Source organism: Sciurus carolinensis, chromosome 12 (assembly GCF_902686445.1).
Source record: "Sciurus carolinensis chromosome 12, mSciCar1.2, whole genome shotgun sequence".
NCBI lineage: Eukaryota > Metazoa > Chordata > Mammalia > Rodentia > Sciuridae > Sciurus > Sciurus carolinensis.
The window spans coordinates 56,770,002-56,781,534 of record NC_062224.1 but is presented as its reverse complement, the minus strand read 5'-3'; the positions used below and the strand labels follow the sequence as shown (position 1 = coordinate 56,781,534).

General features: G+C 41.8%; 1 protein-coding gene across 1 annotated transcript in view; it reads left to right on the top strand.

The window, feature by feature from the left end:
* The first annotated feature begins 1,758 nt into the window (after positions 1 to 1,758).
* The window catches only part of Pld5 (phospholipase D family member 5), a 429,659-nt gene continuing 419,884 nt past the window's right edge, over positions 1,759 to 11,533 (top strand). The window contains exon 1 of the mRNA XM_047521653.1: positions 1,759 to 2,038. Within this exon, the coding sequence (XP_047377609.1) occupies positions 1,850 to 2,038 (189 nt within the window). The 5' untranslated portion in view covers positions 1,759 to 1,849. The remainder of the gene's footprint in view (positions 2,039 to 11,533) is intronic.

The following is an 11,533-nucleotide window of genomic DNA, read 5'->3' as shown; positions in this document are numbered from 1 at the left end:
GTGACACCCAGCACAATTCAGCTTCTGAGAAAATCAATCTAGCATAACCAAAAAGTGTGTGAGTGTATGTGTTTAGTTGCTCCATTCCCATATTGACTGCTTACAGGGTTTTATTTCAACTAATGTTTCTACAATACCATTTTAGGGGGATGCTGGGGATTGAACCCAGGGTCTGCCACTGAGCAATGCCCCCAACCAATACCATATTTCAATATGAGACACAATCATTGTCCTCACAAAAGTTTGTCAGATTCCAATCCTGAATCTCTTTCTTCAAAACCATCGTCCAAGCAGGACAGTTCCTGGGAACAATTATGCAAAGGGCTAGAAGAGGGTTCAGTTTGCCCTCTCCAGCTCCCTTCAAAATCACCAGTATGCTGCTTAAATTTACATCCACTACACTAGTTTTTAAACGGACCTGACAAATCCTTAACACTAATTATGATTTAGCTTTTCCATAAAAAGGCAAACAAAAAATGTTTTGAGCTGCTGACTTCAAAGGACAGCAAAACATAGATTTTAAGATTTAATTATTAACACGATCACTTTAATCATAATGTTTGGCTGTTTCAGACTGGGTCCAGGAGGGAAAGCAGACGTAAAAACTCTCGGGAAAGTAAATCCTGGCCGCGGGGGCCTAGAAACTGAGAAAAGAAACTCTACGGCAGTTGGACAACGCACGCCTCCCAGTTCGGGTCAAAGCATTGGAGCAGCGTTATTGCGGGCGCTGGATTACTGTCCCAGGGATCAGGTCGGGTCAGTCTCTGGGAGCCTTGTTCAAAGTGGACTCTGAGGGCTGGGGAGCAGTTGGTCCAGCAAGGCTGTCCGCTGAGAACTGCACCAGGATGGGATTTGCATCGCTACAGCCCCAAGTGAAAGTACAGTGCAAGGTTCAAGAAAATACATCTCCTCGTGGCCATTTTCTAGGGGGTGCTAGTCATCCTCTGCTCTAAGTCTCCCGTGTCGGGACAAATGGGCTCTCGAGGCGGGAAGTTAGTGAACTTTTAGGTTAGGAAAAGGGAAGCCAGAGCGAGTGGGGCGTCGTGAGGGGGCGCGTTGGATGGGGGCGGGGAAGGGCGGAGGTGGCTTCCTGAGTGTCTCCCTCAGGAACCATCCCCACGCTCCTACAGCAGGAGGGAGGAGGTGCGTAGACAGCGCTCACTTCTCCACTTGCTTGATGGCTTTCCAGTAAAAATGGGCGAGGGAGAGGCGCAGCGCTTGGGGAAAGGCGGGTAGTTGCCGGAGCTAGCCTCCCGGCCTGGGCGCAGCGGCTGGGGCGGCGGCCGCACTCGTAGCCCGGGCCCCCGCCGGGCAGCAGCGACTCTTCACTGCACCAACCTGCGGGCTCTGCCGGCTGGGCCAGCGGCGGCCCCTCCCACCGCACCCCACCCCCGCCACCGCCGCCGCCACCGCCGCTTGCCCGGGGCAGGCCCGCGTCCCAGTCGGTGCAGCAAGCAGCCGGAGAGCGGAACGCCCGCTCGGGACCGCAGCCGCCGGGCGACGTCGCGGTCACCGCCGCCACCACCACCGCACCGGGCACTTATATCTACCAGAGCAGACTCCCCTTCTCCTTGCATCCCTCAGTCCCCCAGTCCCCCGCCCCAGCTGTCCGCCCCCTCCCCCGCCCCGTCCCGACCCCGCCCTCGCTCCTTCGGCCCCACTTCTCCTGCGACCGCCCCCTCCCGCCCAGCCGCGCGCTCCCCGCCGGCGTCGGCACTCCGCGCTCCTGCGCCCGCACGCTCTCTCTCCACCCCTGCTTGGCCTCCGGCTCGCCCTTAGTGTTCCACTCCCTGCGCCCTGCTCTCATCCTGAGTCCGCTGCGCGCCGGCTGCCGCCTGGTCATGTCAGGATGGAGATCCGGCAGCACGAGTGGCTCTCGGCCTCCCCCCACGAGGGCTTCGAGCAGATGAGGCTCAAAAGCCGCCCCAAGGAGCCCTCGCCCAGCCTGACCCGAGTGGGCGCGAACTTCTACAGCAGCGTCAAGCAGCAGGACTACAGCGCCAGCGTCTGGCTCCGGAGGAAAGACAAACTCGAGCACGTAAGGACGACTCATTCCCGGGGGCCTCGGCTGGGCACCTGCCGCACGCACCCCTCTCCGCGGTGGTGGCCAGAGCGCGCTCGGGGTTTGGGAGTCGGGCGCGGGGACAAGGGCGTCCGCTTCCTTGGTCCAACCCCAGGGCTTTTCGTCCTTCAGTTTCTTGCCTTAACGACCAGGCTGAGGGGGAAGAGAGCGGGGATTCCCTTTCAGGCAACCCTTGGCCCCTGCAAACCCAGACTTTCCCACCAGCTTCTCGCAGTAGGGCTCATATGCACTGTGTTTTGGGGGTACCTGTGTGAGGTGTGAGGTGTGCATACAGTGTAAGTGCCATAAGCGTGGCTACGAGGAACTCAGCGTTGCACTGTAGAGGGCTTTAGAGGGGCGTTCTCTTGGGCCTTCTGGGTTATTTCACTCAGTCCAGAAACTACAATTTAATGAAACTGTAAAGTTGTTACAAGAGACCCAGGTTGAGTCCGCGCACAAGCCATTAGTTTTCTGCAGTGTCTGCCGCCGAGGTGGGCATTTGGCGATCTTCTCTACTCAAGCCCAATTAGGGAGAGATTTGCGCGTTGCAAGGAAAAAGATGAAAGAATGAGTGCATTTCTCTGCTCCTGGAAACCCGCTCCCCTGCAGGGTGGGAGCCTGCGAGCTAAGATCTCCACTCAAAATGAGTGTGAGCTTTGAGCACAGTATTATTGGCTCCGGGGTTGAGCCCCTAAGGCTGGCCATTCTGAAAGGAAAAAGTCCTTCTGAAAAGGTGTTTTGTGAATCCATAGTGGCAAATCTGGCCCGTCAGCATCTTTTTAAGCCAAATTAAACTAAGAATTATCTCAAGAGTGTAGCACAACTAGGTAAGGAGAATTGCTATTTTCTTCCCTCAGAACAGGATAATTCAAATTGAGTCTGTTAATGGAATGTGGAGGTTTCCTTGTATTTGGGTCATGACGCCAATAATGATAAAAAGATAAGACCAAAAACTCCCCGGTAACTCACACATCTTCCATGCTGCACCAGCCTGAATCCCATTTGCCCCACCCCCCACCCCCAGGGCTTTTCTTGGACTTTGCAGCACCCAGGGCTTCCCCGGATGAAGCCTTCAAAAAGGTTTTTCTCTATTACAATTTGGGTCTTTTCATTTTTTCTGAGGGCCTGATTAAGTCTCTGGAATGACTAATTCTAAAGCTTGAATTTAAAGCTTTGAGTTGACTTACAAGGCTGTATCTTGTGTTTAGAGTCATTTACTAATGCCAGAAAGATGCCTTAGATCCTTAAGACCATGGACCCTTAGAGAGTCTATGAAAGTTGTTTGAAAAGCAACAGCAGTTATCTATTTAAAAAGGCACACTCCAGGAACTGGGGTTGTGGTTCAGTGGTAAAGCGCTGGCCTAGCATGAGTGAGGCACTCAGCACCGCATATAAATAAATGAAATAAAGGTCCACTGACATCTCAAAAATATTAAAAAAAAAAAGGCACACTCCAGAATTAACCAAGGAACTGGTGATGTGAGTTTAAAGATGCTAGTAGCATCTTTATGTAATTTGGTTCTTGATACTGTTGATTTAGTGCCAGGAAAAAATGATCCAGCCTAGAATGGTGATAGAACAGGTCTTCATTTTAGTTTCACCCTGAATGTGTGTTCATTTGCAGTTTGTGCTTTTAGCCGATCTATTTCCTTTATTCTCTTACTGAAAATCAATAGTGCAGCCTTCTATGACTGTGTCTTCTTGAGTCACAGATGCTGCATGCATTATACTTAAATGCTTTTCCACTTCGAGATTTTCATTGAAAGTATTGTGCCTACCATGTAGGCCATGGCAGCCTCACCTTTTTGCACGGGATGTTGGGTCTCTCCTGAGGATTAGAGACCAAGCAAAGGAAGGAGCTGGTTGTTTGGAAGCATGTGTGCATCTGTGCTTTTTTCTTCACTCACATGCTCCAAAAGAGAGCAATGCATTCATTAAAAAAATCAATCATCTCATTTGTTATTAAAATCAGCATAGTGTTTGTTCTGCTTTCTCAACTATGTTTCATGAGAGATGTGTATTCTTTTCTGACTTTTCTATTTAAACCCACTTTCAAACAGAAATGGAGTTTTGCTTCAGATGAATTTTGTTATATTCTCCTGCCCCTTTGAGATATCCACAATTGTAATATATTAGTATTTATGAAAGTGCTATAAAAATTAAAGTCATACAAAGATGTAAAATATTATTGAATTCAAGCACTCAGTATTTTTAATATATGTTGGGTTTCATACACTGTGATGTTTCAGGTAGACTGATGTTAATTTCTAACTCAATATTTGAGTTTTAAAAACCCATGTCAAAGGTAACTTGGTATATGGTTGCCATACAAAGCATGAGAATACCATGTTAACTTTATCATAGGCAATGTTCTGAACCTTTGTGGTGCTTTCTAGTTCAAATATTGCAGGAATTAGGATGAATGTATCATAGAAATTAAAAGGTGATGTGTGGTTTTAGAAAACACCTTTCTTATTTGTCTAATCAAATGGATGACCACCATTTTTATTGTTAAAAAATGAATTAATAATTATAATGGAGATCATATGCCTGAAAACAGCCTCTCAGTTATTTTACTGGTACTTTAAAAGCCAATCCAAGTATTAAGGGGATAAATAAATTATGACTTCAAATGACACACGTATTCAGTCATCACAATAACGGGATTCCCTGAGATGAGATGTGGCAGTGTGTGGATTCTGTCCAGACTTCAGAGGCTTGGCTTAATCTGAAAGTCAATAACAAGATGGAAAGTGACAGCTACAGAATACATTTCCACCCATTTTGCTAAAAGTGAGAATAATTTCTTTCTTTTTCTGGTTTGAAGGCTACTGGATGCATCCCCAGGTTGGACAAGAGGAAAATGACATGAATTGGTTGAGGATCAGAATACTTTGAATACATCTTTAAATTTGATTCCTATCATTGATTGGTCAATACTTAAAAGAGGAACACCTACCTATTAATAAAGAAGTGTATGTAGAGAATTTTTCCATTCCTGAATCATGATTTGAAAAAGGTATAAGCAAGTTGTGTTCTATATCATGAATTCTGGACTTTGAACTCTGCTTGGACATTTTGGGAAAAGGTAAAATTACCGGCCACATACATAATGTTGTCTTGTTAGCTGCACATAAAGCTCTTGGTTCTTAGATTATGCTTCTTGCTCTGTCATAATGCCTACAGCTTTAGAAGACATTAAACTTGGGAAGCAATGGAAGAATTATTGTTTGCAGGATCCAATATTTACTTTAGGTATAATGTAGCAGTGAAGAATAATAGTGTAGTAAAAGCAAGAGGGGCAAGGGCCACCCCCCTAACCCCCAGTTCCCCAGGGCTCAGCCCTCTGTGGGATAAGTCACTTTGAGGGCAGTGATTTCATAGGGGTTGACTATCCCACAAGGATAGCATGATATTAGGCTGGTGTCCTTTATGCTATGGGCCCTTTTTGAACTTTTTATCTTCACTTTTTTATCTTTTAGAAAGGGGGAGAGGTGCAGAGGCTACTTGTTCTCAGATGCCTGGTTTTATGCCAGTTAAAAGTCTCCTGGTGCTATTTATGGAGAGGGTGATGACTTTTTCTCTTCGGTATATTCAGTTGACTTTTGCTAAAGTGTGGTTGAAAGTAGGGGTTCTGGTTAGACAGACCTGGGTTTAGACTCTGACTCCATTTCTTACTAACTTTTGCTCTTAGGCAAAGGGCTTACAGTTACCAACATGCACATAAACATTCCTCCTTGAAGAGTTTGCAGGTTCACTGTGATGATTAAATGGGGCAGTCTATGTCTATACTGCAGGAATCTACAGTCCCCAAGTGTCAGGGGCTTGGCACCACAAAAGTGTATTTTTTCCCTCATTCTTCTCAACTCTGCAGGTCTTGGAGGACTGTCCTCTTCTTATCTTTGGTTCTTGATACTGTTGATTTAGTGTGGGTGCTCTTCTTCGGGGCCCTACCTGGTGGAAGCTCCATCCTGATGCTTTTTTCATGATTACCAAGGCAGCTTACGGGAAATTTGGTAAGTCACGTGATGATTCTGGGTGCTCCATTCAGAAGTGATACATCCATATGACTCGTGTTTATTGGTCAAAGAAAGTTCATGACCAAGGTTTACTTCAAAGGGAGTGAGTGAAGGAGGATTCTTCTAATACCCAGAAGGTAGAAAAGGAGAACACCACTGCTTAACTCTCATTAGGAATATCATAGTACATGAAGTACTTAGTGCAGTGTTGGGCTCATTTGAAATGATCAACAGACAGTACTTATATGTATAATTACTTCTTGGGTACTGCCTAACTCTTTTCTTTAGGTATAATGTAGAACCTTCCCATTCCACCCAGAGGGTTCCCAAACTTCACATTTATGATCAGCCTGCTTGCCTTTAATCCTGGACCCAAAGCATCTGGGTCCTTTGGCCAGGCAGTCCAGCTCACTGTCCTGGGACTGTTATGCTGTTGCTTTGCCTGGTTTCCAGTCCGATGTGTGGGTGCCTGACTCTGGCCAGCATGCCATTCCCTGGCTCCTTGCCTTGTCATTCTAAGGGGCCTCTTCTGGTAACCCCTTTCTCTGCTAACCCCTATAATCAGAGGCCAGCTCTGCACCCTGTCCCTAACACCTGTTTCTTTCCTAGCTTGTGCTAGTGGAGTTAAGTTGAGCAGTATTTCATTTATCTGCAAGAAGACTGTGATAGCTTATTTAAAATGGAAAGAGAAGACTGGAGAGAGAATTGATAAAGAGTAAAAGACAGAATCCTTAATGTTCATACTTGCAGTGAACCATAGTATCTTGATTTAGTGTCTTACACTTGAAAGATTGTCTCTTCTGAGTGTGAATTTGCACCTACTTTAATAAAGTTTATGCTACCAGTGAATAGTAAATAAATGCCAAGTGCACACTTGCCTACTGAAATAAATTATTCACATGATGAGCAAAGAATAAATAGATTAGAGCAAAATTGGTCTCAGTGGTCCCGGCTCATGTTATGTAATGCCATTTATGTCCCACAGAGCAGATCCATGAAAGTGTTATACCCCACAGAGCAGATCAGCAAAGCACAGAAAGACAAAGTTCAGCCTCAGGGAATGGATCTTTCAAATGCTCCATTAAAAGTCAAACAAATAAACAAATAGTCTGGCAAACACTTAAGAACAATTACCAGAATCATTTCCTGTGATTTTGATCAACGGAACAGACTAACTCCAGGCAGACTCAATACTCTGCCTTTCTTACTCAATAAAGGAGTGTTGAGGTGTCTCATGAGTAGCTTCTAATGGATCTCACTGTTCTGTCCATGTATTTTACTTGTCATTACTACAACTGACTTGTTATTTTCCCACTAATGGACTCCTCTCACTGTGGGTTGCCATTGCAGTTTGTTTTGAAGAAGAGTTTTGAAGAACAGAGTTTCTTTGAACTCTGTTGGGTGTGGCTTACTGATTTATCTTAACGTAATCATAACCTGTGACTTACCATATTTAATAGATTTAATTTGAGAAGCTCAACATGACTTGACTTGAAGATTTCTTTTTCTTAACTTCCCATAACAACTTCTGTCTAGTTTATTTACAAGTTTTAAGTCTCCTTATAGACTTCTGTAACTGTCTCAGGTGGAAATCTATGTAACTTTCTTTTTAAGGGGTGTGCTGGGGATACCCAGGTCCTCACACATGGTAGTCAAGTGTTCTACCACTTAGTTACATTCCCAACCCTATGTAGCAGTTTTTAATGATTTTGTTTTAGCTTTAAAGATCAAGAGTTCTGATGAAACTTTTGAACTTCTAGACATGCCTGTAGCTACCATACGCTCGCATATTGAATTGATGGATAGATAGATAACATATACAATAGACTTTATGGCAAGATCTCCCCAGAAACTATGTTTAAAATATATTTTCTAGGGAAGTTAAAGTTATTGAATTGCCTAAGGTTCATACCTGCACAGATTATGCTGTGAAAATTCTGGGCACAGCACATGTTGAAGAACAGTTGAAATGCCAAACAATGGTTCAATGGTTGTTGAGGGGAGAGATCATTTTAACAAAAAAAAAAAAAAAAGAAGTACAATCCCAAATCCCAAATTTAAGAAGGATTTAAATGAAGAATGTGACTACCGTATCTACACTGAAAAATTCTATTGCATGATATATGAAAGAGTCCAAGTTGAACTATTTGACCTGGTGTCATGACCTTTAGGTGATTAATATGTTTTTTTATTCTCCCCAAGTAGACAGTGAGAAACCTTCTAAACATAAGGTTTCTCTGAAGTGAACTATTATTGTGCCCCAACCAATAAGTTGTGAGGTATGATCCAACATGGGGAGTTAAGGTGAGAACATGGAACTCATTGGCATAAAAAAAGCACCAACTAGAAGCTCATCAGTTAACAGATAAACATATTGAGAGTGTCTTGTATGTGAGAGACACTGTGTTAGGATACTGTGAAGACTTTAATTCAACAAGTATTTTTCTGACATGAACTGTGTTGCAAACATTGCAGATTAAACAAAGATGTTTATGTTTATGTTTTTATGTGCAGTAACAATACGAGATAGCATTATCAATCACACAGAAAAAAACAGTACAAGAATACTACTTCAAAGGGTCTTAATGTCTTAATGTTTGGATAAGGAGAAAGAATAGTTAAAAAAATAAGTAATGAATATTGTCATGAATATTGATAGTTTCATAACAAAGTTGAATTTATTCCAGTAATGTGAAGTACATATACAATTTGAAAATCCATTGGTGTAATTAATCACATTAATAGACTAACTAAGAGAGTAAACCCATATTGATGGATTTGCTTCATCTATAGATGATGAAAAAGCATTGGATTATTTGATGAAATTATGTGCCCAGGCATGATAAAATGAGCAAACTAGAAAATAAGGCAACCCTTATAAACCCTGATAAATGTTTCCCAATGCCAGTTAATGGTGAAATATTGAAAAATGATCTGTGTAGGTTGTGAGTGAGACAGAGATTTCTGTATCATTACTTCTATTCATCATTGTACAGGGAGTCATAGACAATGCAACAAGGCAAGAAAAAATGAAAAATGTGAGAATCAAAAAGGAAGTAATAAAATTGTCATTATTGACAGATGAGGTGATAGAGTACAATTGAAAATTCAAAATAAACTAGAGATCGACTTAATGAATTTATAATGTTACCATATTTGTCAGGCCACAGTACAAATTAAGTTAGAAAAAATAATTCAAAAATATTAATATAATTAAAAAATAAAACTAAAGACCATTACCAGTTATATTACTATGAAATAACAAATACTAGGAATATATCTAATAAAAACTGGTAGGATCTCTTCTAATTCTCTCAGGTTGAACTAATGGCATCTATAGATGCCATTCCAATTCATATCTCAAACACATTTGTATGATGAAAAATGGTTCTAAAATTTCTGTGGCAAACAAAGGACCAAGAATAGGCAAGACAGTCTTCAAGAAGAACAAAGTTAGAACACTGCTTTTAGTTATCAAAACTTAAGTCTAGATTAGTTAAAGCAGTGTGGAGTAAACAGATCAATTAACAGGTTAAGAGAGTGCAGAAACAGACACGTGCATGTGTAGGTACATAATTTATGACAAAAGTAATAGAGAAGGACTCTTTTTTTTTTAAAGGTGCTGGGATATTTATGGATCTCTATTACAAAATTGATCTTGATTTCTCTTTTGCAATCTGCAAAAATCTGTTTAATGTGAGTTGTGGATATAAATTATGAAGGGAAACAATGAGGCTCCTAGAAAATTTAATTAAGTAAAAAACAAATTCATTACTTGGAACTAGGGAAGAAATTAAGTAGTTTTAGTAATTCCAGTTTATTAGGATTGATATATGTTACTACATTAAAACGAAGCACTTTTGTCTTTAAAAGATTACATTTTGAGGGTGAAAGACAATTCTCAGAGTAGAAGGATATATTTTCAATATACCTTCTGACAAAGGCTTTTATCCATAATATATAAGGAGTATCTACAAATAAAAAAGGAACATAAAGAGTTGAACAGAAATGTGAGCAAGGCACTTGAACAGGAACTTCATAGAAGGGGCTATCAGTTATCAGTCATCAAGAAAGTACAAAGTTAAAACAAAAATGTAGAGCATATAACCAAGTATTAGCTAAAATTAAAATGGTTGACAGTAACCAAGTGTTGATGAAAGTAAGGAGCACTTCTAGTTCTCATAACTTCTGGTAGGACTGTAATATGGAACCACTTTGAAAACTGTTGATGGTGTCTATTAAATTGTATATCTTATGACCCAACAATTTAAATCTTTATCTATATCTATATCTGTATATGTATATATATCTCAAACAAATGCATTCTCACCTATACCAAAGATGTACACAGATGTTTATTGAAGCATTATTTGATTAACCCCTAAGAGAATGCATCTTTAATGTCCAACCATAACTGGACGGACTTTATATTGTAATTTATTTCTATAATGTAATACATTAATTGAGCAGTTAAAAGAAATTATGTAATGTGTCTATTGCATATGTATGCAATAATGTGAATGACTTTCTTGACATAGTAATCAGTGAAAGAACACAGACATGGTCTGATCCATTTATAGGCAAAAAAACAGGCAATGCTCAATTATGGAAATAGCATTAATGATACCTTTGAGTGTCAATGGGTTTGAGGGTCTGGGAATGTAGCCTAGTGGTAGAGCACTTGCCTAGCATGCTTGTGGCTATGCGTTCAATTCTTCCCATCTCAACATAGATAAATCATTAGAAATGAAAAAAGGGCTTGAGGGAAGCTTCTGGGGAGTGTATTTTCTCTTTTGGGGGGTGGTAGTTATGAAGTAGACATTTACTGAAGATATGCACTTTTGATGTATATCATATGTCAGTGAGGGTCACAAAACGTAAATAAAACAGAGTGTCCTTTACCTTGTTTACTGCTCATCTCTGGCTGTGCCTCTTTAGACCGTTTGCCTCTCCCATCCTACTCTCTGTATCCCACAGCCTTGGGCCACCATGCCCTCCATCATCGTTGTCTTCACGTGGGACTCCTCATGTCATCTCCCTCAGACGGCTTCCCAGGTCCTTCCTCTCCATACCTCATTATCTGCTTTGAACAACCCTACCGTGGCATTCCATTGTACATATTGCGCTATTCTGATTGTTGCTTATTTGTCTTTTCCACTGGAGTACTCCCTCTTTAAGAAATTCTTATTGAGCCCCCTCAATGAACTTAGTGAATTGTGACTGTCTTGGTTCAGAGACCTACAGTCACTCCTTTTGCAAAGAAGGTAGTCAAGGAAGGCTGCACCTTTGTACTGGTGAAGCTAGTGCTGGGCTGAAGAATACTGTTTATAAAGGTTCAATGAGCCCAGGAGGAAGAGTGGCTGGTTGTAGGACAGATCTGAACCAAGACTTTGATCAGAAAATGGGCAGAAAAAGCCTGTTGGGAAGACCAAAGAGGAAAAAAGCCTATTGA